This window comes from Lygodium microphyllum, chromosome 21 (assembly GCF_053477565.2).
Source record: "Lygodium microphyllum isolate KBCC chromosome 21, Lygodium_microphyllum_v1.1.10, whole genome shotgun sequence".
Lineage (NCBI taxonomy): Eukaryota > Viridiplantae > Streptophyta > Polypodiopsida > Schizaeales > Lygodiaceae > Lygodium > Lygodium microphyllum.
In genome coordinates this window covers 126,618,874-126,644,902 of record NC_141155.1, presented here as the reverse complement: position 1 = coordinate 126,644,902, position 26,029 = coordinate 126,618,874, and the positions used below count along the sequence as shown (strand labels likewise).

The 26,029-nt window shown below is 43.8% G+C and overlaps 1 protein-coding gene across 2 annotated transcripts in view; it reads left to right on the top strand.

The window, feature by feature from the left end:
• LOC148018531 (ABC transporter A family protein) overlaps positions 1-25,802 on the top strand; it is a 77,500-nt gene extending 51,698 nt beyond the window's left edge. The window contains exon 3 of one of the 2 annotated variants that reach the window (XM_087661929.1): positions 25,485-25,802. In XM_087661929.1, the coding sequence (XP_087518055.1) occupies positions 25,485-25,517 (33 nt within the window). In that variant the 3' untranslated portion in view covers positions 25,518-25,802. The other variant, XM_087661930.1, reaches the window with a different exon arrangement.
• Positions 25,803-26,029: the final 227 nt, after the last annotated feature.

Below are 26,029 nucleotides of genomic sequence, written 5' to 3'. Positions count from 1 at the left end.
CAGAGTATCGGGCCGCATCTTCCACCACATGCGAGGTTGTGTGGCTTCGGAGATTGTTGGAGGAGCTTGGGTGCCCCCAGACTCGTCCTACATTGCTGCGATGTGACAATGAGAGTTGCATTGCCTTGGCAAGAAATCCTGTTTTTCATGCCCGGACGAAGCACATTGAGATTCAGTATCACTTCATTCGAGAAAAGCTTCTGGATGAGACCATCACTGTGGAGTATTGCAAGACGGAGGATAATCTTGCGGATTTGTTTACGAAGGCGCTTCCTCAAGCTCTACTTCGGCAACATTCCAGATCCCTCAGGCTTCTGCCCTGTCCAGGCTCTGAGAGGGGGTGTTAGAGTTCATAGCCTGTTTTTTAGGCAGCAGCACAGTCGGTCCAGCAGTCGGACCAGTTGCACAGTCGGACTGTGCAGTCGGACTGCCACGTGGCAGTCCGACTGCCTGCAGCCATTTTTATCAGGCTGCGCCCCATTTTTGAGCCCCGTTCTAGGTGATTTTTCGCCTATTTATTGCTGACGTTTTCAGCAGTCTGGCTATTCTTCTCTGTCGCAGATTACAGACCGGTGCCGTGCAGATTTCTGTCTCTGTTCACAGATTTCAGACAGCAGACAGTGCAGACTGCAGCAGACTTCGAGGTGGACAGCAGGTCGCATCGTCGAGGTGGAGACACGCAGTCCAGTGCACTGCGCCCGTGTATATCTTTGTATTCAGCATTCTTTATACAGCAGATCTTCATTGTACACTGTCTCTTTCTCTCCCGTTTCTCTCTACGTTCTCTCTCTCTCAGTCCTACGCTTCCGCACCGCTGCACTCTGACAGTTTCACTGTCACAAAAATGTTTATGTTTTGGTGTTTTTGTTGTAGGGGGTCAAAGATGCTGCATCCTAGAGACATTTCCATTTTAGTGTTTCTGTTTTAGGGGTCCAAATTGTCATTTCAGACACTGTAGTATGCAGCCCTTGTATGATTCATTTGATGAGTAATTTTATAATCCCTGGTAAGTTGGATGCAGGCTTGGCACATCATCAACTTACTTGGCTTTGGCCCTTGTTTATGCACATTAAATGGCTTGAGTTTAATTGGCCTTAGCCCATTCTCACACCTATACCTTACGTGTATGTGAGTTGTTCCCCCCTAAACCCATAGAAGTATGTATTCTATGATACACGAAGCGATCACAATTTACAACTCTCATAACGTTTCTTTGTAGCTATCATATTAATTTATGTGACATATTGTAAAGAATGCATGGATTTAGAAGGAAAAAAATTACTCTCATATTTATATAGGGTTTTCAATCTCACATCTTCTTTTGGTGCCAAAAGGAACCTTGGAAAAGTATTTCTACGGGTTGCATCATGAAACTAGCAAAGATAAATGATGGGAATGATGCTATATGGACTCAATGAGACTGCAATTTTGACTCCAAAGTCTGAGGGAGAAGATCATGAGAAGACTTCTTAAAGCATGGAAAAGCTGAAGTGCCTTAATAGCACAATTCAACAACTTTAATTGTTGCAACCATGGGAAGGATGAGGTTGTAAAGAAAGAACAAGGAAATCCTACAAGCATTTTGATACCCTGTAAGGATTTGCTGTGGAGGTGACATACTTTATGAAAAACACCGATAGTGAATGAACTCAAAAACTCAGAGAATGAATGAAACGATGAATCAAATTTAATGATGATACAAAGGGGACCCCTAGATGCTATACGCAAGTGGAACAAGCAAGGATGGAGTGAAGTGTAGAAGTTAGATTGGTAACTACCATTGTAGATTGCCATAACAATAATGTGTTGTGAATATGGTGGATCCAAGTCAACCACTTGATGAGGTAAAAGGGAGACATGCTAACACAGTGCAAGGAGCTTTCACCTTGGATGGGTACTTTCGTTTGCAAGTTTTATCCAATCCAAAGCACCCTATTTTCACATCAGCACAATGCCAATCCATGGGTGATGCAAGGGATAATGCAAAGTGTCATGCTCAAACAAAATGTTATGCAAAGTGTAGTGGTACCACTTGAGTGGTGCCCTTATAGGGGAATCGTTCGTTGGCCCAAGCACCTTTTACAAGCATGATTATGAAGATGCCAACAAAGAATCATGCAAATGCGTCAACACATCAATACAATGACCAAGATCTTGTAAGCCTAAATAGAATGAGACTTCCCCCTTGTGAAGTTACTTGAGTGGTGCCCTCTTAGGGGAATTGTTCGCTGGCCCAAGCACCTTTTACAAGCATGATTACCAAGATGCCAACGGACAATCATGCAAATGCATCAACACATCAATACAAAATGACCAGATCTTGTAAGCATAAATAGAATGAGACTTCCCCCTTGTGAAGTTATGCTAGACGTTGCATAGAGAAAATAGAGAATATACAATCACGTTTAAAACATAACAATACACACAATAATAAATGCAAAACTCAAAACTCAAACTCAAACTCAAAAGACAAAAACACAAACACAAACAAAGAGAAGAAAACTCTGAAGTGAATGAATCAATGTTGTAGATGAATGGAAGAGTATATAGAATACTCAAGGGCAGATTAGTGAATGATGTCAGAGAGTGATATCCATTGGGGATGGATCCCAAGTGTTATAACCACCAGCTGGAGCTGAGAGAGTACCGAATAATGAAGGGAGCAGGCTAGGCACCAAAATGCAGCAATCTTGAGCCTGAAATGTGATAAACGCAGCAGTGTGCCACCTGAACGAGCCAAGAATTGATCACCGGAGGGTTAGGACAATTAGACAATAGCTGGAGAGATGTGTGCTGATGTAGGTGGCTTGCTAGAGAGCAAAAATCCAGGTGTTGCAGCAGTTGCATACTGGGAGATGTGGCAGTGGCACCAGATGTTAAAAACGTAGGCTAAACAAGTGCTACGATGACGTGGATAACTAGCCCTGGAGTGGAGTAGGAAAGACAATAGATGGAGACATCCAGATAGTAGGGTGATGGCTTGAAACAGGTTCCTTGGGGTTGGATGGTAATGGGCTGCAGTTGATGATGGTTGTTGGTGCAGTGATGGGGAGCGCGAGGATCGAGACACTCAGTGCTTGCTAGCAGCAGAGAGAGTGAGAGTGAGAGAGAGCAGAGTAGTCAGGAGAGTGAACACGATTTGTGGATACAATGACGAGTGTACCACTTTAGGTTTTTAGATATATATATATATATATATGAAGGTACAAGTGCTAAGGGTGTGTTCACACCCGAGCACATTTAAAAGGCACGAGGGCCTTTGTTCCCAACAACCTCCCACCTAAAGGAAATGTGCCTTAAGAGGAGAAAAGAGTTAGCTAAGTCTAGGTATGTACAAAGCTGAAATACATATATCTATCCAACTTCCATTATCGGACGACAATGAGCAAACCACTTTGTTGGAAGACCCTTCGTGAGAAGGTCTGCATGATTATCATCTATATGCACTTTGACAAGCTCAATGCTCTTGCTGTCAAGTACATCTCTAATGAAGTGGTACTTCACCTGTATGTGCTTCGTCTTTGCATAAAAGACGGGATTCCGTGCTAACATGATAGCACTCTCTGACTATCACAATGGAGAACAAGTAACTCTGTAATGCCAAGCTCTCCCACCAGACGTGAAAGCCATAAAGCCTCCTTGCATGCTTCAGTGGTAGCTACATACTTTGCCTTTGTAGTAGACAATGCAATTCACTTTAGTAGCTTGGAGATCCAAGAGACTGCTTCTCCTATGAAGGTAAATACATACCCAGAAGTGGACTTTCTGCAATCCGCATGACTAGCATAGTCTGCATCCGTAAAGCCAATGACAGATGCCTTCTGCTTTCTAAAACAGATGTACAACTCCTTTGTGCCTTTGAGGTATCTCATAATACCTTTCACTACTTCCCAATGCTTTTTACTAGGGTTTGCCATGTATCTACTAACCATTCCTACTACAAAGGCAATGTCAGGATGTGTAGCAACCATAGTGTACATCAAACTGCCAACAACTGAAGCATATGGTATCTTGGCCATTTCAGCCATCTCATCATCAGATGTAGGGCTGTCCTCTGCACTAAGTTTCACATATGGAGGCAATGGAACCCCAATTATTTTCCTCCCCTCCATATTGAAACGGTGCAAAACCTTGGAGGTATACTCTTGTTGAGATAGATAGAGTAATCCTTTCGACCTATCTGTGAGTACTCGCATTCCAAGAATGTGATTTGCATCACCAAGATCCTTCATGTCAAAGCTGCCATGAAGACTTTGCTTCAGTGAGTCCAAGGCATGAGTATCCTTGCCAGCAATCAACATGTCATCAACATACAGAACCAAGATAATCAGGCTGCCATCTGCTGCCTTCTTGGTGTACAAGCAGTGATCCACTTGTTAGAGATCAGATCATGTCAGCAGGGCAGGCCTGGTGCAGTCGGACTGCACAGTCGGACTGCCACGTGGCAGTCCGACATGCAGCAGCCAGTCGGCTGCACTGGCCATTTCTGGCGCCCTATTTCCCCCGTTTTTTTGGCTATTTATGCCTGGCACTTTCAGCAGTCTGACACACTTCTCTGCTCGCAGATTACAGACTGGTGACGCGCAGATTCCGTCTCTGTTCGCAGATTTCAGACAGCAGATAGTGCAGACCGCAGCGGACTTCGAGGTGGACAGCAGGTTGCATCGTCGAGGTGGAGACACGCAGTCCAGCGCACTGCGCCCGTGTATATCTTTGTATTCAGCATTCTTTATACATCAGATCTTCATCGTCCACTGTCTCTTTCTCTCTCTTCTCTCTCTGCGTTTTCTCTCTCTCAGTCCTACGCTTCCGCACCGCTGCACTCTGACATGGTATCAGAGCAGTGTCTGAGGGCTGACTGAGCGCAGAATCAACCTGAAGAGGAGTTTCCATCGCGACACAAATTTGCGTTTTTTGCGTTTAAGGGCAGACAGGAGGGCTGCGCCTTGGAACAAGGCTGAAACGAGTGTGGGCGCACAGGAAAGGAGTACAGGTGGTGGATTTGCTGCTGTTTATTGCTGTTTGACGCGGAGGAAGTTTGAGTTTTCAGCCTACAAGTGTAGGTTTTGCTTTTTCATCGCCTCCGGCGGTTGAAGAAGGTTCAGGACGCGGAAGAGCCTTAGCAAGCTGAGTTTTCCCAGTCAGAAGGGGCTGCTTTTGCGTTTGAGAAGGCATTGCAGGTGAAGATCGAGAGCCCACCTCCGTGAAGGAGGCTTTACAGTCCGCCCCATGGAAGAAAGCTATGGAAGCTGAGTTGGAGGCTATTGAGAGGAATGGCACTTGGTCACTCGTGCCTCGCCCCCTGAAGAAGAAGGTGATTGGAGTCAAGTGGGTCTTCAAGACCAAATACCTCAGTGATGGTACTTTGGATAAGCACAAGGCTCGCCTTGTTGCTAAAGGTTTTGCACAGCGCCCAGGTGTTGACTGTCATGATACTTTTGCCCCCACAGCTTGTATGGCGACCATTAGAGCTGTTCTTGCTTTGGCTGGCCATAGGAGATGGCCTGTTTATCAGTTGGATGTGAAGTCGGCCTTCCTAAATGGTGATTTGAAGGAGGAGATCTATGTTGAGCAGCCTCCTGGCTTTGGTTCTTCAGATGGGAAAGTCTACAGGTTGAAGAAGGCCTTGTATGGCCTCAAGCAGGCTCCGCGTGTTTGGAACGAGAAGATTGATTTGTTCCTCCAATCTCAGTTGGGATATCGGCTGTCCAAGGCCGATCCGCAGCTGTATGTTCACACTTCCGAGGATGGTTGTGTGCTGTTTGTCTTATATGTTGATGATTTGATTGTCATAGGTGATGCTGCACAGCAGGTCCAGGAGACGAAGTCAGCTTTACATCGGACGTTCGAGATGACGGACTTGGGTCTACTCCATTTCTTTTTGGGCCATGAGATTTATCAGTCTCAGAGGGGGATCTTTATCTCTCAACAGAGATATGTACAGGAGCTCTTGGTGTCTTTTGAGATGGAGAATTGTCGGGCCCTCTCTACTCCTATGGATCCGAACTGGAAGGCCACTTCCCATTCCGCTTCTCCTTTGGCGGATGCGTCCCGCTATCGACAGTTGATTGGGTCCTTGATTTGGCTTCTTAACACGAGGGTTGATCTATGTTTTGCTGTTGGGCTCTTGGCAGGGTTCATGAGTGAACCTAAGACGGTGCATTGGCAGGCTGCTCAGAGGATACTTCGGTATCTGAGGGGGACGTCTGATTTAGGGATTCATTACCCCGCAGGGATAGATGGGTCAGATCTTGTACTTGCAGGTTGGAGTGACTCGGATTGGGCCGGTGATGTGGACCACAGGCGGTCTACTACAGGTTACTGTTTTACTTTGGGTGCAGGTGTTATTTCATGGAGTAGTAAGAAGCAGCCCACGGTAGCCCTTTCGTCTACTGAGACGGAGTATCAGGCCGCGTATTCCACCACATGCGAGGTTGTGTGGCTTCGGAGATTATTGGAGGAGCTTGGGTGCCCCCAGACTCGTCCTACATTGCTGCGATGTGACAATGAGAGTTGCATTGCCTTGGCAAGGAACCCTGTTTTTCATGCCCGGACGAAGCACATTGAAATCAAGTACCACTTCATCTGAGAAAAGCTTCTGGATGAGACCATCACTGTGGAGTATTGCAAGACGGAGGACAATCTTGCGGATTTGTTTACGAAGGCGCTTCCTCAGGCGCTACTTCGGCGACATTCCAGATCCCTCAGGCTTCTGCCCTGCCCAGGCTCTGAGAGGGGGTGTTAGAGATCAGATCATGTCAGCAGGGCAGGCCTGGTGCAGTCGGACTGCCCAGTCGGACTGCCACGTGGTAGTCCGACCTGCAGCAGCCAGTCGGCTGCATTCAATGCAGCCGCCTGGCCATTTCTGGCGCCCTATTTCCCCCGGTTTTTTGGCTATTTATACCTGGCACTTTCAGCAGTCTGATTACAGACCGGTGACGCGCAGATTCCGTCTCTGTTCGCAGATTTCAGACAGCAGACAGTGCAGACCGCAGCGGACTTCGAGGTGGACAGCAGGTTGCATCGTCGAGGTGGAGACACGGAGTCCAGCGCACTGCGCCCGTGTATATCTTTGTATTCAGCATTCTTTATACAGTAGATCTTCATCGTCCACTATCTCTTTCTCTCTCTTCTCTCTCTGCGTTCTCTCTCTCTCAGTCCTACGCTTCCGCACCGCTGCACTCTGACACCACTTGACTTCTATGGAAACCTTGAGATCGCATAAATGTATCAAACTTATGATACCATTCTCTTGGTGCTTGTTTTAGCCGATAGAACTTCCTTTTGAGTTTCCATATATCTTTTGTTTCCCTTTTTCAACAAACCCTTCAGACTGCTGTATCTATATGTCTTCAGGCAGATCACCATGTAAGAATAGTCTTTACATCCATCTGTATAAGCTCCATATCTTTAGTTGCAACCAAGCTCAAAATGGTTCTCAAGGTAGTCATCTTGACTACAGGAGAGAAATCTCATCAAAGTCAATTCCATGTTCTTGCTTATATCCCTTTGCAACCAATCTTGCTTTGTACTTTGGTGAGGAACCAGAAGTGACCTTCATCTTGTAAATCCATTTGCATGGAAGTGTTTTCTGCCCTTTAGGCAACTGCACCAAGTCGCAAGTGCCATTTTTCTCAAGAGATTTCATTTTTGACAACATGGCTTTATACCATTTCTTGTTGTCCTATCTGTCCATTGCTTTCTTGAAGCAAGACGGTTCACCACAGTTTGTCAACATGACATAATCAGCCACATTATTTGCACAAGGAATGCATCTATCAGGTTGTCTAGTAGCCCTAGACAATCTCCTAATCCAATGATCATTGTTTGCTGGCTGTTGAGCATTTTCAGCTTGCTGTCCTGGCATTTCAGCTTGCAAATCAGCATTAACAGCTTGTTGTCCTGGCTGTTCTTGCACATGTAGTGGCTCATTATCATGGGCAATAGCTGGCTGATCATTTTCAGCATTATTTTTTGCATTTACAGGTTCATTTACAGCAGGTATTTGCTGCTGTACAATGGGCACATTTTGCTGTCCAAAAGGTATTTCTTCTTGAAATACAACCCTAAAGATTTCCTTAGTCTTTTTGGACTGTTTATGCATGCGATCTTCCCGGAAGATAACATCAATGTTGCGTACTACTTTCCTTTTCTCGGATCCCATAATTTATACCCCATTTCACCCTCGTCACCATATCCTAGGAAAATGCATTTACAAGACTTTGGCTTAAGTTTGTTGTTTTTTTTACGAATGTGCACAAAAGCCTCGCAGCCAAACACTTTCAGGTGAGCATATGAAGGTGGCTTGCGTGACCACGCTTCTTGGGGAACTCCTTTCCCGCCCTCCCCCCCCCCCAAAGACCTGTTTGGTGACCAATTAATCAAGTGTACAGCTATCATAATAGCCTCTGCCCAAAAACCATGGGTTAATGTAGCATGAGACAGCATTGTACGGACTTTATTATGTATGGTCCGATTTATATCCTCTGCAACTCCATTTGGGGTGGATTATGAGGGGCAGTGAGCTTCCTCTTGATTCCTTTGCTGTCACAAAATGCTTGAAAGGCCTTGGACACATATTCCCCACCATTGTCAGAGTGAAGACACTTAAGTGTCTTATTAGTCTGATTTTCAACCAATGCCAAGAATTTTTTAAACTTGTCAAGGACTTCATCCTTGCTACGAATAGGATAAATCCATACCTTCCATGTAGCATCATCAACAAACATGACAAAATATTTCTTTCCCCCTAAAGATAATCCTGGCATCTGACATACATCGGAATATACTAACTCTAGAGGAGAAGATTTCAGTGAAATAGAATTTTTATGAGATGTTTATGCATGTTTACCATAAACACAATGATCACAATGCTCAAAATCAGCATAACGAAGACAAGGCAAGTAATCCAAACGAGAAAGCACTTTCATTCCAGTTTGACTCATGTGTCCCAACTGGCCATGCCACAAAGAAACACTTGGTTGCTTGGTCATGGCAACAACATGATCACTCACACTAGATACATGGAGAGGATACAAGGTATCACTTTTACAGCCTCTGGCAATCACTCTAGATCCCTTATAGATCTTCCATTTTCCGTCACCAAAAGTGGTATGAAATCCATCATCATCTAGTTGGCCTGTGCTAATCAAGCTCTTCTTGAGCTGAGGTACATGTCGTACAGGCTGAAGTGTAAAGACAGAACCATACTGGAAGTGCAACTGCACACTGCTAATACCTGCAATGTCACATGCATAGTTGTCCCCAAGATGGAATACACTATGTCGACCCGCTGTATAGGTAGAGCAGCATTCACGATGAGGGGCGACATGAAAGGAAGCACTTGAATCAAGAATCCAGGTATGCATGTCATCATCTGTATTTGCAAGTAAAGCATGTGCACCAAAGTGTGAAGAGACAAAGAGTACGTCATTCCCATTGTCACTGTCATGAGTGACTACATTCACCTCTTCAATTTTGACACTGCTATTCTTAGGTTGACTCTCTTTCTTCTCTTTCTTGCTATCATCTGTCTTCTTGCCCATTCCTTTCTCTTTCTTTCATTTGTAGCAGTCACACTTAAAGTGACTCTTCTTGCCACAATGATGGCATTCAACATCTTTGCCACGTGATTTACTGCGACCCTTGCTATCAGATTTGCCTTTTTACTGTGATCTACCCCTAGTATGCAAAGCACCGGAAGACTTACTGGATGCATTGTTCTGGCGATTCATTTCTTCCATGAGTAGAGCACTCTCTATATCAACATACAAAAGAATCGCATTAGAATTGCTCATAGTAGTCTTGAATGTATCCCCACTCTCTGAAAGAGTGCAAAGCAAGAACTAGCCTTAAATTCTTCATCAATCAAGAACTTCAAGGCAACTAGCTAGCTGAAAATGGAGTTAAACTCACTTAAGTGAGTAGACATTGCTGTACCCTCTTTCATACATAAATCCATAAGCTTTTTCAGCCAATACACTTTGCTTGCAGCACTCTTCTGCACATATAGTTCTTCCAGTCGAGTCCAAATAGCATATGCAAAATCCAAACCTTCAATGTTAAACAGCAAGGCATTAGAAATCGATAGCTCGATGGTTGAGCGTGCAAGCTCATTTAACTCATCCCAATCGTCGTGTTCCATATCTGCGGGTTTTGTCCCTTTTGTTCTCAATCGTCTTTGCTTGCTTCTTTTGCAACACGATACTGTAGCACTATTTTTGCCAAAGTGCAAAGTTATGTGCTCCTTCAAGCTTCTTTATGTGCATGAGATTACTGCTGTCACTGCTGCCAGCCATGATTTTCAGCCCAAATGTGACAAAAAAATTCAGCAAATGCAAGCCCAAACTGTCACACAAGTGACCAAGGTACAAACAAGTACCAACCAACAATAAATGACCACGTAGAAGCAGAAATTTCAGATCTGTAAGTAAATTTTCAGAAGCACCAAACCATGTGCTACAGCATTCCACAAATGATTACAACTGTTCCAAGGGCAAATACATCACATTACATGAGAAGTCCCAAAATTTAGCTGCAATTTCTATTGTACATGTACCCATGGGCATAAAATTTGACACGCATAGTCAAAAGCCCCAAAATTGTTGTGCTCAAAGCATTAACCATACATCTGAACTGTCTCTAACATGCATAGAATAGGCCAATTTTGCCAAAACAGAGCAATTTCAGCAAAACCCCCAAATTTCACTGACCAATCTGTCCCAATTGTATTAATACATGTTCTCGAAAGCATAAACCGGGCAAAATTAGTAAAATTTCACAAAATTTTGCAAGAGCTCCAAAATTTTCGGGTCCTAATGTGCACCAATGTCAGCCAATCTGACTCAGTTGAACAGAATTTCACCAATATGATAAAAGCCCCAAATTTTATGGGTCCAATGTTGAGAAATTTCACTCAGATGAGCAAAATTTCAATAATTTTGGCGAAATCCCCAATTCAAATGCCCACAATGTCTTAAATTTCTGACGCAGATGCCTCAATTTTGCATGAACAGTACTCAGTTTGTAGAAGCCCCAAATTTCTAGGCCAAGATTGCACAAATTTGACCTTTTGTGCTTGCGCTTGCGAACCTCGCTAGAGGGAGGAGTTTAAAAAAAGATTTTTGAAGAAAATAAATCAGGGCTGTCCTCGCCTCACTGGTCCCATCCGTCACGTGCCCCACTGAAGTGGTCCGCTGGTCGTCGTCTGACACCTGGCTGCCGTCTCCTATCCGCAGTGTCCTTCGTGTAGTCCCGTCACGCAGGTCGTTGCCTTTAGCCCCATCACGTAGCATTGTTTTGTAGAAGTCACTTGGTTTACGCCTGCTGTTGCCTACTTGCTAGGTCAATGCCTGTTGTCGCCTGGTAAAAAAAAAACCTGTCGGGGTTTTTCGGCTGTCGACTGACAATACAGCACACACATGTGCCTGAGATCAGTGGCGAGCTGATGATTTCGCGCAAGCGAAACACTAGAGATGTCTTGCACGGACTCCGAGGAGCGCGAACACCTTAGCAAAAGCTTTGATACCAGTTTGTAGTGATGGGGAGCGCGAGGATCGAGACACTTAGTGCTTGCTAGCAATAGAGAGCGTGAGAGTGAGAGAGAGCAGAGTAGTCAGGAGAGTGATATATATATATATATATATATATCTAAAAACCTAAAGTGGTACACTCCTCATAATACCCACAGATCATGTTCACTCTCCTGACTACTCTGCTCTCTCACACTCGAAGTACAAGTGCTAAGGGTGTATTCATAGCCGAGCACATTTAAAAGGCACGATGGCCTTTATGGTAGGGAGCTTGTCTATGTATAGATATAGGATTAGGATTTTGCTTATGGGACATAGAAACTATCTAGGAACACATTTATTTAAAATGGCAGTTTTGGTGATTTGAAATAAAGCATGTTTTGGGATTGTTGTAAAGAAGCTAATGCATTTTTAGCTCAACAACCCCCCTTAGGCCCAAAACGAGAATCAGAAAGGGTGCACCTTGGCTGAAGCCCATATTTGTCTTTTTACCCTAGGGCATCGAAGCAACTAGGGCATTGAAGAAAGGGTGCACCTTGGCTGTCGAGTAGCCTACCAAGACTATAGAGCGATGGTTCTCTTTCCAAGGGAGTCTAGGTGATTAACCCAGAGAGGCCAGAGCAATAGACAATCAGGATGTAGCACACTACTCTATGCATCTCATTGTTCAAAGCACCGCGAAGCAGATGCTGAGTTCTTTCCACTAGCCGTTCTTCCCACCACAGCCCCGTCTTTCTTCACCACATTACCACTTCATCACCCTTTTCCTTGTGATCGACACACTTGAGTGGTTGGGATTACTTGTTTATTTTATGATTTGCTAAATCTAGCCATCTCTCTCATTGTCCTCTTAGGACACAATTACTCAATAGGATAGAAACTCCATAAAATACCTCACTTAAATCTAAATCTCTTAAAAAACAAAAAACCCTTTAAAAAGAAAAAACAAACAAACAAAACAAAAGAAAAGTTCATAATTGTGGTTCCACCTGCCTTTGCAAGGCTTGGTAGGACAAACTGCATGTAGTAGGTGCCACTTGGACAGTGTCCCTCATGGGAAGATTGTTCACTTGTCGAAGTGCCCTTTTACAAAGACGATGATATCATGCAATGCAAAGGGGAGGTACAATAGGGAAGGGCGGTTGATGTCAAGGATAAATATTGAAACTTGTAGAATCCCAAGGGTAGGAACCCCCTCTTAACCTTGGATGTCGAGACCGAAGAAGGAAGAGGAGCCTGATGTCGATCTTCGTGTGGTGCCGAGAACCATGATGATAGATGAAGATAAGGGTGAAGCACCCGAACTGAAAGAGCAAGGTGGAAGTCACCATCATAATAACATCAAGAGTTGTTGTACGATCTATCTCGAGAGGGGAAGCCTCCATGCTAATACAAGAGCAAATCTCCTAGGAAGATGAAACTAGGAAAGAAATGGTGCGCATTCTATCTCTTCGGCTCAGGAAGGAGCGGTTTGAGTCTTACATTGAAATACAAAACCTTGCAAGAGAGATTAGAACTTGCAAAGCGGAGCTTAGCAGTGAGATGCTTCAAATCAAAGCAAAACAAAACAAAATAAAAAAGTAAAGCTGAATGAAAGATGTGCAATGAGTGTGAGTGAATGCAATGAAAGACAAAAGAAAAAAAACATAAGGACAAAGTAACCTATGGGCTTGATACATAAGTCTAAGGAACTAAGAGATTTAGAGGATGCTGGCCTAGAGTATTTGAAGGTAAATAGAGAGATTCTAGCCTAAGGATGTGGCCACCATCGCGCTATTCCAATAGTAGGCATTTGCTATGAAATTAATGATGAGGTGGGGAAGTGGTCCTAGCTGGATGTATAGGGCTAATAGATGCTAGTCTAAGGATGTGGCCATTGTCAAAATAGGCAATAGCGTAGCGAGACAGTAGGATTTGCGGGGAGTAACATAGAGTGTGTACGACAAACATTGAGAGAGAAGAGAAACTAGAAAACACAAGAAGAACACGGTGACGATGCACAGAATCATGTATGAGAAGAAAAGGTGATACAGCGAAGCCAAAGCTCAAAAGATAATTGCATTGTCATGTCTGAATTGGGCGACAATACTTGTGGAGAATTTGCACAGTAAAGGGAGCGAAATGCTATCTTTTGGGTAGTGGGCTATTAAAGTAATCACTGGAAGGTGAAAGGTAGCTGTCGAGGGAGCAAACTATAATCCTTTGATGCCGTTGGAGATGTGAATGGTGATCACCAGTTGTCGCGGAAGTGAACCGAATACCAAGGAGTGACTTGGGCAGCAAAAAGCAAATCTCAGAGTGTTGGAGTTGCCAAAGGCAAGAAAAGCAGCCCAAATGCGCTGGCGCCAGGTGGATAATGATAATGCCAGATGATGGGAGATGAGCGGGGCTGCAAAAACACAGGCCCCAGCTGTGTTTCTGATGACAGATGAGCTAGACTACAAAAACGTAGGTTCCAGCTGCCCTTGTGATGGATGATTGATGCAAGGTGATGGGGGAGGAGCGAGGCTACAAAAACCCATGTCCCAGCAGTATCTACGACAAACGAGTGACGCTAGGTGATGGAGGGGTGAAGAATGATTGAAGAGAGAGAGGTAGGAGTGTAAAGAATGAATGATGTGACTACCTATTTATAGGCATAAGTTGTCTAGGGTGGCACACCACTGTGTGGGCATTTGCTGAAAAAGTGGCCAAAATGTGAACACCAATCCTTTTTGGGACTGTTAACGTGAAACCCTAAATAAAGTGTATAAATTGAAGAAGTGCTTTCTCAACACCTCCTCTCAGGCCCAAAAAGGGACAAAGAAAGAGAAGCGAAAAGAGATACGATGAAGAAGAAGAGGATCCCAAAGATCCAAGATTTCCACCTCAAAGGTAACTTGTAGTAAGAACAATAGACAAGATGAATTGTAGAACTTGACTCCACCTTGGAAGAGACGCCACTAGCTCCATAACTCCATGGTGGAAGGAATTCAAAGGCCTCATCACCAGGTCGTGGCTGAACCTCCAAGGCCTTGATCTAGGTAGTCTCTGAAGATCCTAGGTATCAGTAAAAGAAATGATTGCTCGAAGATAGCCATCCCAAAAGAGTAAATGGAGGGTGATGAACTTTATGATGAGTAGGTGCTCCCCTTGAGGGTGGAGATGTAGGGGCCCCCTCTGAAGCCGAAGAAGAAGAAGCCCCCTCTAAGGGCAAAGAGAGTACATGCCCCTCTTAAGCCTTCTCTGAAGCCGAAGAAGAAGAAGCCTTCTCTAAGGGCAAAGAGAGTATATGCACCTCTCAAGCCCCCTCTACAAGAGAGGGAATCTAAAAACTCATGGATCATGGACTTTGAATCATTTGAAGATGAAGAAAGTGCCGTTGGTTGTGTTGAAGAAGGTATCTAGGGGTGTCGAACTCCTAGAGGTGGCCTCTTCAACTTGAGTAGTCCAAGTTGGGAAAAGGGGAGGGCTCAAGTTGAGCCAAGGGTGGGCAATAGTCATTGTCTCTCAGTGAAGCAAATTGCAAAGTAGAAGTAATGGAGATTGTTGAACAATCACTATCTCTTGAAGGAGCGGATTGTGGAGGGGACGATATCCAACAATCAATGTCTCTCGGGGGAGTAGAGTGTAGAACTGCAGGTTGTCAAGGTGGCATTCTAGAAATCCTAAAAGAAGTAGAAGCAGCCTCCAGAGCGCATTGCAGTGGTCGTGAGAAGGCCGTGGTACCAGTTGATCCTTTTGTGGCTTGAAAGGGCTTAGTACACATTGGTTGCATTTTATTTCCTTGAGCATCAAAATTTGAAAGCCAGTGCAGAATAAACTCTGTGTCTTGAAAGGGCTTAATGCCCATCGGATGTGTCTTATTGCCTTGAGCATAAAAATTTGAAAGCCAGTGCAGAATAAACTCTGTGGCCTAGAAGGGAGAGGTGGCACAATGAGTGTATGGGGATAGATGCATATACTCCGGCGGGGTAGGGGGCAAAGGTCCATGGCAGCAAGCATCAATGGGGGTTCCAGTGATGCTACAAGAGGAGCACCTAGTGGTCTGTCCACCTACTTGTGGAGAAGTTATAGCCATAGTTGTCAGGTACGAAATGTACGATACGGTACGGTACGATAAAATATAGTACTAATTGGTACCTTATGATTTTATAAGGTACGGTATGATATTAGTAGGAAAAAAAATTAAGATGATTTTAAATAACAAAAACCATGGCAGCAGGCATCAATGGGGGTTCCAGTGATGCTACAAGAGGAGCACCTAGTGGTCTGTCCGTCTACTTGTGGAGAAGTTATAGCCATAGTTGACAGGTATGAAATGTACGATACGGTATGGTACGATAAAATATAGTACTAATTGGTACCTTATGATTTTATAAGGTACGATACGATATTAGTACGAAAAAAAATTAAGATGATTTTTTAAATAACAAAAACCATAAATCATTAAATGATAGATCATAGAATACATGTTTAAAGTGGAAATAGCCATTTCATTATAGAATAAGATGAATAGATGAGGGTGACCATTGCAGTCGCATGGGCTACGCAAAACATGCGATACAACTACAGTCTAGTATATCTGATACAAAAAAAAAAGAGAGAACTATGTCATATGAATGATGAATCTATGATGAGGCATCACTATCAATCATCATCATCATCATCATCAGAACCATCTGAGTGCTCATCAAGAGAGTCTGAAGATGACTCCTCGGCATGCGATGCTGAGATAGACTCATACTCATCCTCATTGATGAGGTTACCATCATCATCAAACGATGGCTCTGTAAGTGGCGGCTATGCAAGCAAGGGGGGGATGTCATCATGAGGCACAGGATGTGAGCTACTAGAGGCCCACCTTATATATGTTTGCAAGCCACTCGAAGTACCCCTTCTCGATGATGGAGGGCGTTGAATGACCATGCCCTTGCTACCACCTACTCGAATTCCTCGCCCATGAGCACGCTGACTGAGAGTGTCACGAGTATGTGTTGCTATAAGCTCTCTATAGAGCTCTGCAAAAATCTTCTCCTCCTCCTCGTCCACCTCCTTATATACACTCGGAAGGGTGTCGCTCGTCAACTTGAATGTATCAATATTCACCTACATAATGAAGTGATGCATGCAAGATTGATCATTGTAAATGCTAAAGTCTAAATTGTAAAGTATAAAGTTTAAACTTCAAAGTTCAAAGTTTAAAAGTTAAAACAACAAATTTTAAATGTTATGATTAAGTGTTTAAACTTTACCTGCTTCGAACTACCCATGCTCATCATAGCCCTTAGCTTGCGTAAGTTAGTGCGGCAATAGACTAGCCACTCTAACTGTCGTGTGCTAAGCCGATTGCGAATCTTTGTGTGAATGAGAGAATAGACACTCCAGTTTTTCTCACATGCACCCGAAGAGCAATCCTAGGCAAGGATCCTCATGGCTAAGGGCTGAAGGGTATCCAGTGCGTATCCAAAGTTTTGCCACCAAAATAAAGGCTTCATAAGTGACTCTCTCCTCCAACAAGTGTGGGAGAAGCAAAAGCCACATGCCCTCTCTGATCTGCATAGCATCCTAGCTCCTCTAGCACTGCATTGTGGTCATCAATAGGGACCACACGAGTCAAATAAGCAAGCTGGTTTGAATGGAACTCTCTATCATCCATGACCGTCGGTGACTTGTAGGCTGGATGTACCAATGCGGCAAAACCATGGATGGGCTTATGCATCCACGTCCATCTCCTCTCTGCTATCTCTAAAAGATGTGTACGTTGTGTCTCTGTGATCACTGTACAAGCACGTGTCTTTGCCAGTGTCGCTCTAAAGAAGTGAATGAGAAGGCCCATGGTGGACCCCTCATAATCACTCATACGTAACACCCTATAAAAGGGAGTCATGACAATGACGACAATGCCAAAACTGCTCATTAAGGCACAAGTGCTACATGGCTTTGGCTTCCTCTGTCTCATACTCATCTCACTCATTCCATATAGTGGATACCGCTATCTGACGCAAGGCGGAGACCGCACCTAATAAAGGTGCTCCAATAATAACCACATGTAAGCAAAGCGAGTTGAAGAAGGCTTCTTCAACTCTAGTGTGCTATGCTCACGATACATCACAAGCACCTTTACCTTTACCGTGAAAAATGTAACAATTGATGTAGCTTTGCAGACCGCCCTCTTCACCCAGTTGAGTTTCCCAATGTTCTCCATGAGCAAGTCCAAACAATGACTTGCATATGGAGTCCACACAATCGTAGGGAACTCAGCCTCAAGCAAACGGCCCATGCGCTGACAATTCGATGCATTGTTGGTAACAACTTGCACCACATTTGAGGGGTCCATCTATAACCACAATTTACAAATTACAAGTTATGTATAAATCAAATAATAAATTTCAATTATTAATCATGATTTTATTATAATAAAAGAAAGTGAAACAAATTTAAAGCGAAAATTGCAATGTATACCTCAATGATAGCTTGTCGAATGTGGCGGTAGATGAATGTACCCGTCGTTTTTCTCCCCCTCTTACTGATATCTACGGTCCGAAAAAAGTAAGTGGCGAGTGGACGTGAGACGAGTATGTTGATGATGCTCCATTTCTTACGATCACTCCATCCGTCGGTGAGAATGGAGCAACCATATTTTATCCATGCGGCCCGAATAGTATCAAGGGCTCTATCAGTCCTCTCCTTCTCTTCATCAATCTTTCTCGTCCTCATGTCGTTATATGTGATATCGGTCCATCCTTCACATGGACCCACATTGGCAATGGCTTTTACCATCTTCTTCCATTGCTCTTGCTTTAGGACATTGAATGCAAGATTGCACTCAATCACCGTGCGTGCAATTTCAATATCTGCAAGTTATTGCCTTTCTTTAAGAAAGGCAACCGATCCATGCATATGACCGGGAGCTTGAGAGAGAGACGATTGTCTCTTCGGCACCGCATGAGCCTCCACTCTCTGTCTTTTACCGGAGCCGGATGTGGATGTGGAGCCCCCACCGCCAATGGTAGAGGCCTCTCCCGCATCGGTTGAAGATATGCCCACATTGGATGCTTCCTTGTTAGTAGGCATAGGAGTTGGTGCCGATAAGCCACTTCCTCCTCCTCTTGTGGATCCCCCTCTCATCTTGGCAAGAGTCTCCTCCGCAATGTTTTGAGGGATATTCTTGCATGGAGCAACTTGCTCCCCCGTCTTGAAAAGATGTTGGAGAAGCCGAGTTGCACCACTTGTATAGCACTTCCCGCAATACTTGCATGTCCAATGGTGGGTGTTGGACTTCTTTGTGTCCCTCTCCACATGGATCGCATGCAAATTAAAGGCCTCGTGCTTCTCACGAGTCATGGTGCCAATGACGACTAAAGAGGCGAGAGAGAGAGAGAGAGAGAGAGAGAGAGAGAGATGCTTGAGTCTCGACTCTTGAAACTTGAGTCTTGAAAGTTGAAAGGGAGGGAGACTCAAGAGGCTCGAGGGTTGGGGTAAAGTTGAAAGAGCAAGAGTGAGAGAGAGGGAATGGGAGATGAGAATGGCAAATGCTTTGATAGGGTGCGGGATAGAGGGGATGGGAGATGAGATTTGAGAATGGCAAATGCTTTGATAGGGTGCGGGAAAGAGGAAGATGAGAATGGTAACTTGTAAGTGCTTGCTGAATTGGTGTGGAAGCATGGAGGAGAGGAGCACCTTTTGTAGATGAGAGAAGGGTCAAAGTTCAAAGTTCAAACAGTAAAAGAGAGAAGGAATCCAAAGAGAGGGTTGCAAGCTGGAAGGAATCCAAAGCGGAACACCTTTCGTATGGCTGGATTTTGGAAAGGGGGGTGGGCTGAGGTATCCAAGGCTTCCCACCCCCCGAAATTAAAAAAGCGCAAGTGCATGAAATGCGGGATGCGGAGTGTAGGAAAACGCGGAATGAGGACGCGCAAGCCAGGTGGCCAAAACATGCCTGTTTTAATGTACGAAATCGTATCGTATGGACTATTTCGTACCACATACGGAGGCAACTATGGTTATAGCATCGGAGTATCGACCTGTAAAAGGGTGGATGGATGGGAAAGAAAGAGAAGGATATCTCTGTCTCCTGGTGATGTAGTGGAAATGAAGGGGGAAATCAATAGATAATGCCGAACCTGCAACTTGTCTGTGCTTTCTCTAATGAACAGGGTCCTTAGCTCTTTGAGCTTTTGCGCTTTGATACCATGTCAAAAATAACAGGTATGCTTTGATGCCTTGTCAAAATAGGTGACAGTGTAGAGATATAGAAGGGTTTGTGGGGAGTAACACAGTGTGTGTACGGCAAACATTGAGAGAGAAGAGAAACTCAGAATCACAAGAAGAACATGGTGATGATGCATTGAATCATGCTATGAGAAGAAAAGATGATACAGTGGAGCCGAAGCTCAAAAGATAATTGCACTGTCTTGTCTGAATCAGGTGACAACAAATTGTGGGGAATCTGTACAATGAAGGGAGTGAAACACAGTCCTTTAGGTAGTGGGCTATCGAAGTAATCACTCGAAGCTGAAAGGCAGCTATCGAGGGAGCAAACTGTAGTCCTTTGATGCTGTGGGAGATGTGGAAGATGATCACCAACTGTCGAGGGAGCGAATTGTAGTCCTCTAATGTTGGGGAGTGACTTGGGCAGCAAAAAGCAAACCCCAGAGTGTCGGAGCTGTCAAACGTAGGGAGAGCAGTCTAGATGCTGATGCCAGGTGAATAATGATGATGCCAGATGATGGAAGATGAGCCGGGCTGCAAAAACGCAAGTCCCAGCAGCCTCTGTGACAGATGAGTGATGCGAGGTGATGGAGGAGGAGCTAGGCTGCAAAAACGTAGGTCTTAGCAGCCCTTGTGATGGACGATTGATGCCAGGGGATGGGAGGAGCCAGGCTACAAAAACCCAGGTCCCAACAGCCCTTTGACAGACAAGTGACGCCAGGTGATGGAGGGGTGAAGAATGATTGAAGAGAGAGAGGTAGGAGTGTAAAGAATGAATGAAGTGACTACCTATTTATAGACATAAGCTGTCTAGGGTGGCACACGACTGTGTGGGAACCCACTGAAAAAGTGGCCAAAATGTGAACACCAGCCCTTTTGGGGGCTATCAGTGCGGAACCCTAAATGAAGTGTGTAAACCAAAAAAGTGATTTCTCATCAATCACCATCGCGCTCTTCCATTAGCAAGTCTTTACCAATGAAACTTATGACGAGGTGGGAAAGTGATCCTAGATGGATGTGTAGGGCTAGTAGATGCTAGCGTGAGGATGTGGCTACCATCTTGCTCTTCCATTAGCAGGTCTTTGCCAAGGAAACTCGTGACGAGGTTGGGAAGTGGTTCTAGATGGATGCCAAGAGTGCTATGGGAGAAGGGATAGCAGACTAGTTAGCGAATCCTTTGGGGGGTAGTGAAAGATATGGGCTACTAGGGCTGTCCATGTGCCACATGTTCCAAGGCAACTGTGCCAAAAGAAGCAGATGGGGCAATAGCAAGGAGGCGTAGCCCCACTGACTGTCTAGCAGGAGTGGAGGTAGTTGCAACGATTTGTTGTGGCTTGAGACCTTGGATCTTCATATGACACTCCTCATCCACATTGCCCAATCTTTGGTAGTGTGATCAAAGCCTATTCTTTTTGGGTAGTTGTTGCTAGATGGTTCTAGTCTATTTGGTTCCATTTTAGAAAGGGATGTTGCCCTTGTTTTGAGTTGCTTTTATATCTTGTGAGTTATTGCCACCTCCCGTTTTCACTTGCGAAGAAGAGACAACGAGACTCCTCTTTCAATAAGAATGTGGGGAGGACTTCTTATGGACTTGATCATGCAATCTCGCACAACACAATTGACATTCGAACTCATAGGAGGTCGGCAAGCAGTGCAACAAAATGATGTGTTGGATGAAGTGGTAATACTTTTCAAAAAGCTTGTTAAAAAAGAATGTAACTAGATTGTTATTAAACTTTCATGAGCTAGTAATAGCAAAATTAGTGAGCAATTGTCTATATTTAGCCAATTTGACTTTCAGATCATTCTCTTTCTTAATGAAAAATGCTGTAACTGAGAGTGGATCTTAGGAAGTACCCCTTGCATTAGCTCAACATTGGTTGTGGCATTGTGGGTTCTCCATTCTCCATCAATGGATGTGATCAAGTGAGTGAGTTGAGGGTTCGATATAGGCTCTAGACCAATGAGTAGGTCCCAAAGACCTTGAGATTCAAATACTTGTTGCATGAAGTTTGACCAAGTGGTGAAAGTTGACCTGTTAAAAGGAGTCTTATCTATGAAGGCATTATTGGCCGTAGCAATAGGAGTGGTGATGCTATAGGATGGGAAAGTTGGGTAGGCTGGGGGAGTGAAGTACACTTTGGAATTAATCCCAGGGTACCCACCATGCATGCATGAAGTGTGCACAATGGATCGAAAAGTGAGAATGGATTGGTTGGGCATGGTGATTGCACTTGTAGCCCATGGAGAAGGGATAGGAACACATGGGGCAAGAGATGGAAATCCCTATGTGGAAGTGATCCATGGAATGTGAGGTGATGCACCATAAGTAGAGGATAAAAATCCTTGCGTCCAAGAGGTCGATGGAAGTGAGCGTTTGAGGCTAGTGAGGGGGTACCCGTCACAACCATTCTAGGGTAAAAGGACGTGCTTATTTATGAGTATGTGAAAGACATAGTATCAAAGGGTGGCATTCCTTTTAACGATGTACTAGGGTGTAAAGTGGCATTCACTTGAGGATAAGTGACATGGGATATAGAGAAAGGAAAGGAACTAAGAGTAGTGATGGAAGACCCAACTCCTAGTGTGTTGGATGTAAAAGTGGAGTTCAATTCTAAATTACTGAATGCAAGAGAGAGATTCTGGAGATGAGTGCAGGATAGGAGGGTATTCATCGAAGAGTGAGAGTGAATTCATCGAAGAGAGAACTATCAAGTGAATCAATGTAATGGATGAATGGAAGAGAGAACTATCAAGTGAATGAATTGTGAGGTCTATCAAGTGAATGAATGGAAGAGAGAACTATCCTGCATCAAATACATGATAAAGTAAGAGTGAATTCATCGAAGAGAGAACTATCAAGTGAATGAATCAATGTAATGGATGAATGGAAGAGTGTACAGAATGGTCAAGGGCAGAGTAGTGAATCCCAAGTGTTCTAACCGTTAGGCAGAGCTGAGAAAGTGCTGAATAATGAAGGGCAGCAGGCTGGTCACCAAAACAAAGGAGTTTGGAGCCTAAAATCTGGTAAAAGTAGCAATGTACCACCTAAACAAGCTGAGAACTAATCACTCAAGGCTTAGTACAGTCAGGGGATAATTGGAGAGGTGTGTGCTGATGCAGGCAGCCTATTGGACAGCAAAAATGTAGGTGTTGCAGCAATTGCCTAGTGGGAGAGATGGTACCAGTTTGTCGCGTGGCACTAAATGCTGAAAACACAGGCTGAACAAGTGTGATGATGACATGGACAGTTAGCGATTGCAGTGGAGCAACAAATGCAGCAGTCGGAGACCTCTAGATAGCAAGGCAATGGCTGGAAATAGGTCACTTGGGGTTGGGTAGTGATGGGCTGCTGTTGATGATGGTTGGACAGCATATGGAGGGTAACTGATGGCTGAAATATGCATGGTGGAGTGAGAAATCTGCATACAAGGATAAGCTGAATGGTGGGCAGCTTGCCTATTTATAGCTGTAGAAGGATCCTCCCAAATTAGGGTTTTACTTGTGAGACACAAACTCCCTAGGGACACATTTGTTTAAAATGGCAGTTTTGGTAATTTGATTAACTAAGCATGTTCTGGGGCTTGTTGTTAAGAAGCTAATGCATTTTTAGCTCAAAACCCTTCGCCCCATGGAATGGTGGAAAGAGAAGTAAGTACCACCCCTTGCCCCATCATGTCAATGCTGAAGGGGGAAGAAGAAACATCCAATGATGAAGAGTGAACCACATTGTGATGTTGAAAGAGAAAAGAGTATAGAGCACCACCCAACACCCCAACAACCAATAAGAACTCCAAAGCCATTGGAATACACCACACACCTCAAGCCACAAGAACAATGAAGCAAGGGTTAAGGCTCATACATAGAAAATACACACGTACAATCGTAGCCTCTTGTAGCTTAAAGCAAGGTATATTATCACAACTTTTATAAGTATGATCAATGGAACATGTGGTATAAGGATGTGTCCACCTCACAATTCACTCTTCGATGAATTTGATGTCTACCTCTTTGGGATGAAAATTTTTAGTTAAAGCCTCCTCTTCGGGAACAGTGAAAACAAAGTCCTTGAGATCCAACATAATTGTACCTTCCAAAATCACCAAGGTCTCTACCCAAGGCTAGCACACCAAAAGCATCAACATAAAATCCTCTACAACCCCAAGCAAAGTTGGCAAATACAAACACTTAGATCACCTCTCTAGAGATCCCAACTCTGAGATACTTCTAACTCACAAGGTCTCAACTCCAAGAGCCACTTCTACACTACCATAAGCATGCTAGTACATGTCAGGCCTTCGATATGAGTGAGAACATACAGTTTACTGGGTAGAAGACTTCTCATCAAATGAAGCTCTGCCCCATCCATCTTGGGAGTAGATTGAGGATATGCCCTGTGAAGAAACAGTACGGCAAACATAGAGAAATGCAAAATGCACGAGAATGCATAGAACACGGTCTATAGGGTGCTGAATGAGAATATGAATGATACAATCAAGGGACCTCAAACCTCAGTGTCAATGATGTCAGACTGTGTCGAACTACAGATCTTGAAGTGCAGCAGTAGCAGGCCACTATGCTGGAATGATGATTGTGATGGTCAAGGGAGTCCGCCAGAGCCCAATAGATGCAAGGCAGATGGGCGGCTGAAAAACACAGATCTGGAGCTGAAAATCACATATGCTAATGTCAGTGATGTGGATGACGATGTCAGCTGTCAGTATAGCTGAGATGATCGAGTAGAGCGAAGGGTGGCCCATAGAACAGAAACACACAGTAGTAGAATAGCTCCAGGATGGGGAATAGGCAGCACTGTGGGGATCTACTGTTAAAAATAAGTCCATCTATTTTTTGTAATCCGCATTAATTGTTTTTTGGAGCTGTTTCAATGAGACATAATTAGGGGCAATGCAGGATAATTTAGGATTAGTGCAGACCCTAATTTTAGTGGCTCAATATAGTTGCCTTCTACAAATACTTGGCTTAGAGATTTTTGACTAATTATAATAACTTGAAGACATGAAAATACATGATAAAGTAAGAGTTTGAGAGGACACACTAGTTTCTTGTAAATTCAACCTATCCAGGAAAGGATTTCCATTTTCAGATCTGCTTTTCTTGTGCTGTCAATGCTTTTGTGGTTGTTAACGAGGAGTGCCAACATGGAGGGGCCAAATCATAGCTACAATTAGTTAGTTTCCTAGAATTTTCTAATCATATTTGATTGAGTTTAAAAGTGGTTTTGCAATGTACATCTGTCTCCAGCAGCTTGCACTCACTGGTTCTCCTTGCAGGCATAACTGCTCTATGGCTTCTTTGCAAGTCCAGCCATTTTTAACAAGCTTGGGATATGCCACCGTAGTAAGATAGATGTGAATCTTTTTCCCTTTCAAACTTTTTACTCACATCTTTCTCCCCTTCAAACTTTCCATACATGATTAAAACTCGAGTTAGACAACGTTAATGGATACGATCATGATTGCCAATTCATGAAGAAAAGCGCTTTAAACGGTTTTCAAATCATTCTGTGGATAATACTGAGTAAGCTGACATCAGAATGCTACCCTGTTTTGTTTGTAATATTTCTTTCCTGGGCGTGAGGTTGTAAACAAATGCAAATTGGGAGAGTAACTCATCATGGAAACGGATTGGTTTGAGGGGAGGTTGAGGGTGTGCCCTGTTTGGATCTTAAACAAGTTTACGTGTAAAGCGAAACAGAAATAATAGTGTTTCTTTAAATTCACCAAGTTTATTTAGCAGATCTCAACTTTGGAGGCATCGTGGATCTCATAGAATGGATGATTTGTGTTCACAAAAATCATTCTACTCTGTGGGTACTATCCAGATATATCTTGTTTTTCCCAACAGAAATGCATCCTTGAATAGCCTTTGAGTTCAATAAGTTTTGGAATGTGGAGCACACGTGTGGATGGCTGGGAACTTGCTTACAGGGGAAAGTTTTTCTATTTCAAGTAAAAAACTGGAGTGTAAGTTCAAGTTTAAGAACTGACTGCTTTTTCATGATTTAAACTGATGTAATGCCCACATAGTTCTATTATATTCTGTTGTCTTCTTATCAATATATAATTCTACACTTGTATATACGAATGTATTGGTTTGAAGAAGAGGCTATGTAACTCTTACCTTCTTGGGTTGCTACCATGGTGTCATGATGGGTGTATAGGACTGACTTTCATGTAGTTCATAGTGTGCTAGGTTGTGGCAAACTCTTGCAAAAAGAATTGTACAAAACATTGTTCCAGTGAAAGTTTTGCCTTGGGGGACAGGAAGGATGTTTATATGAC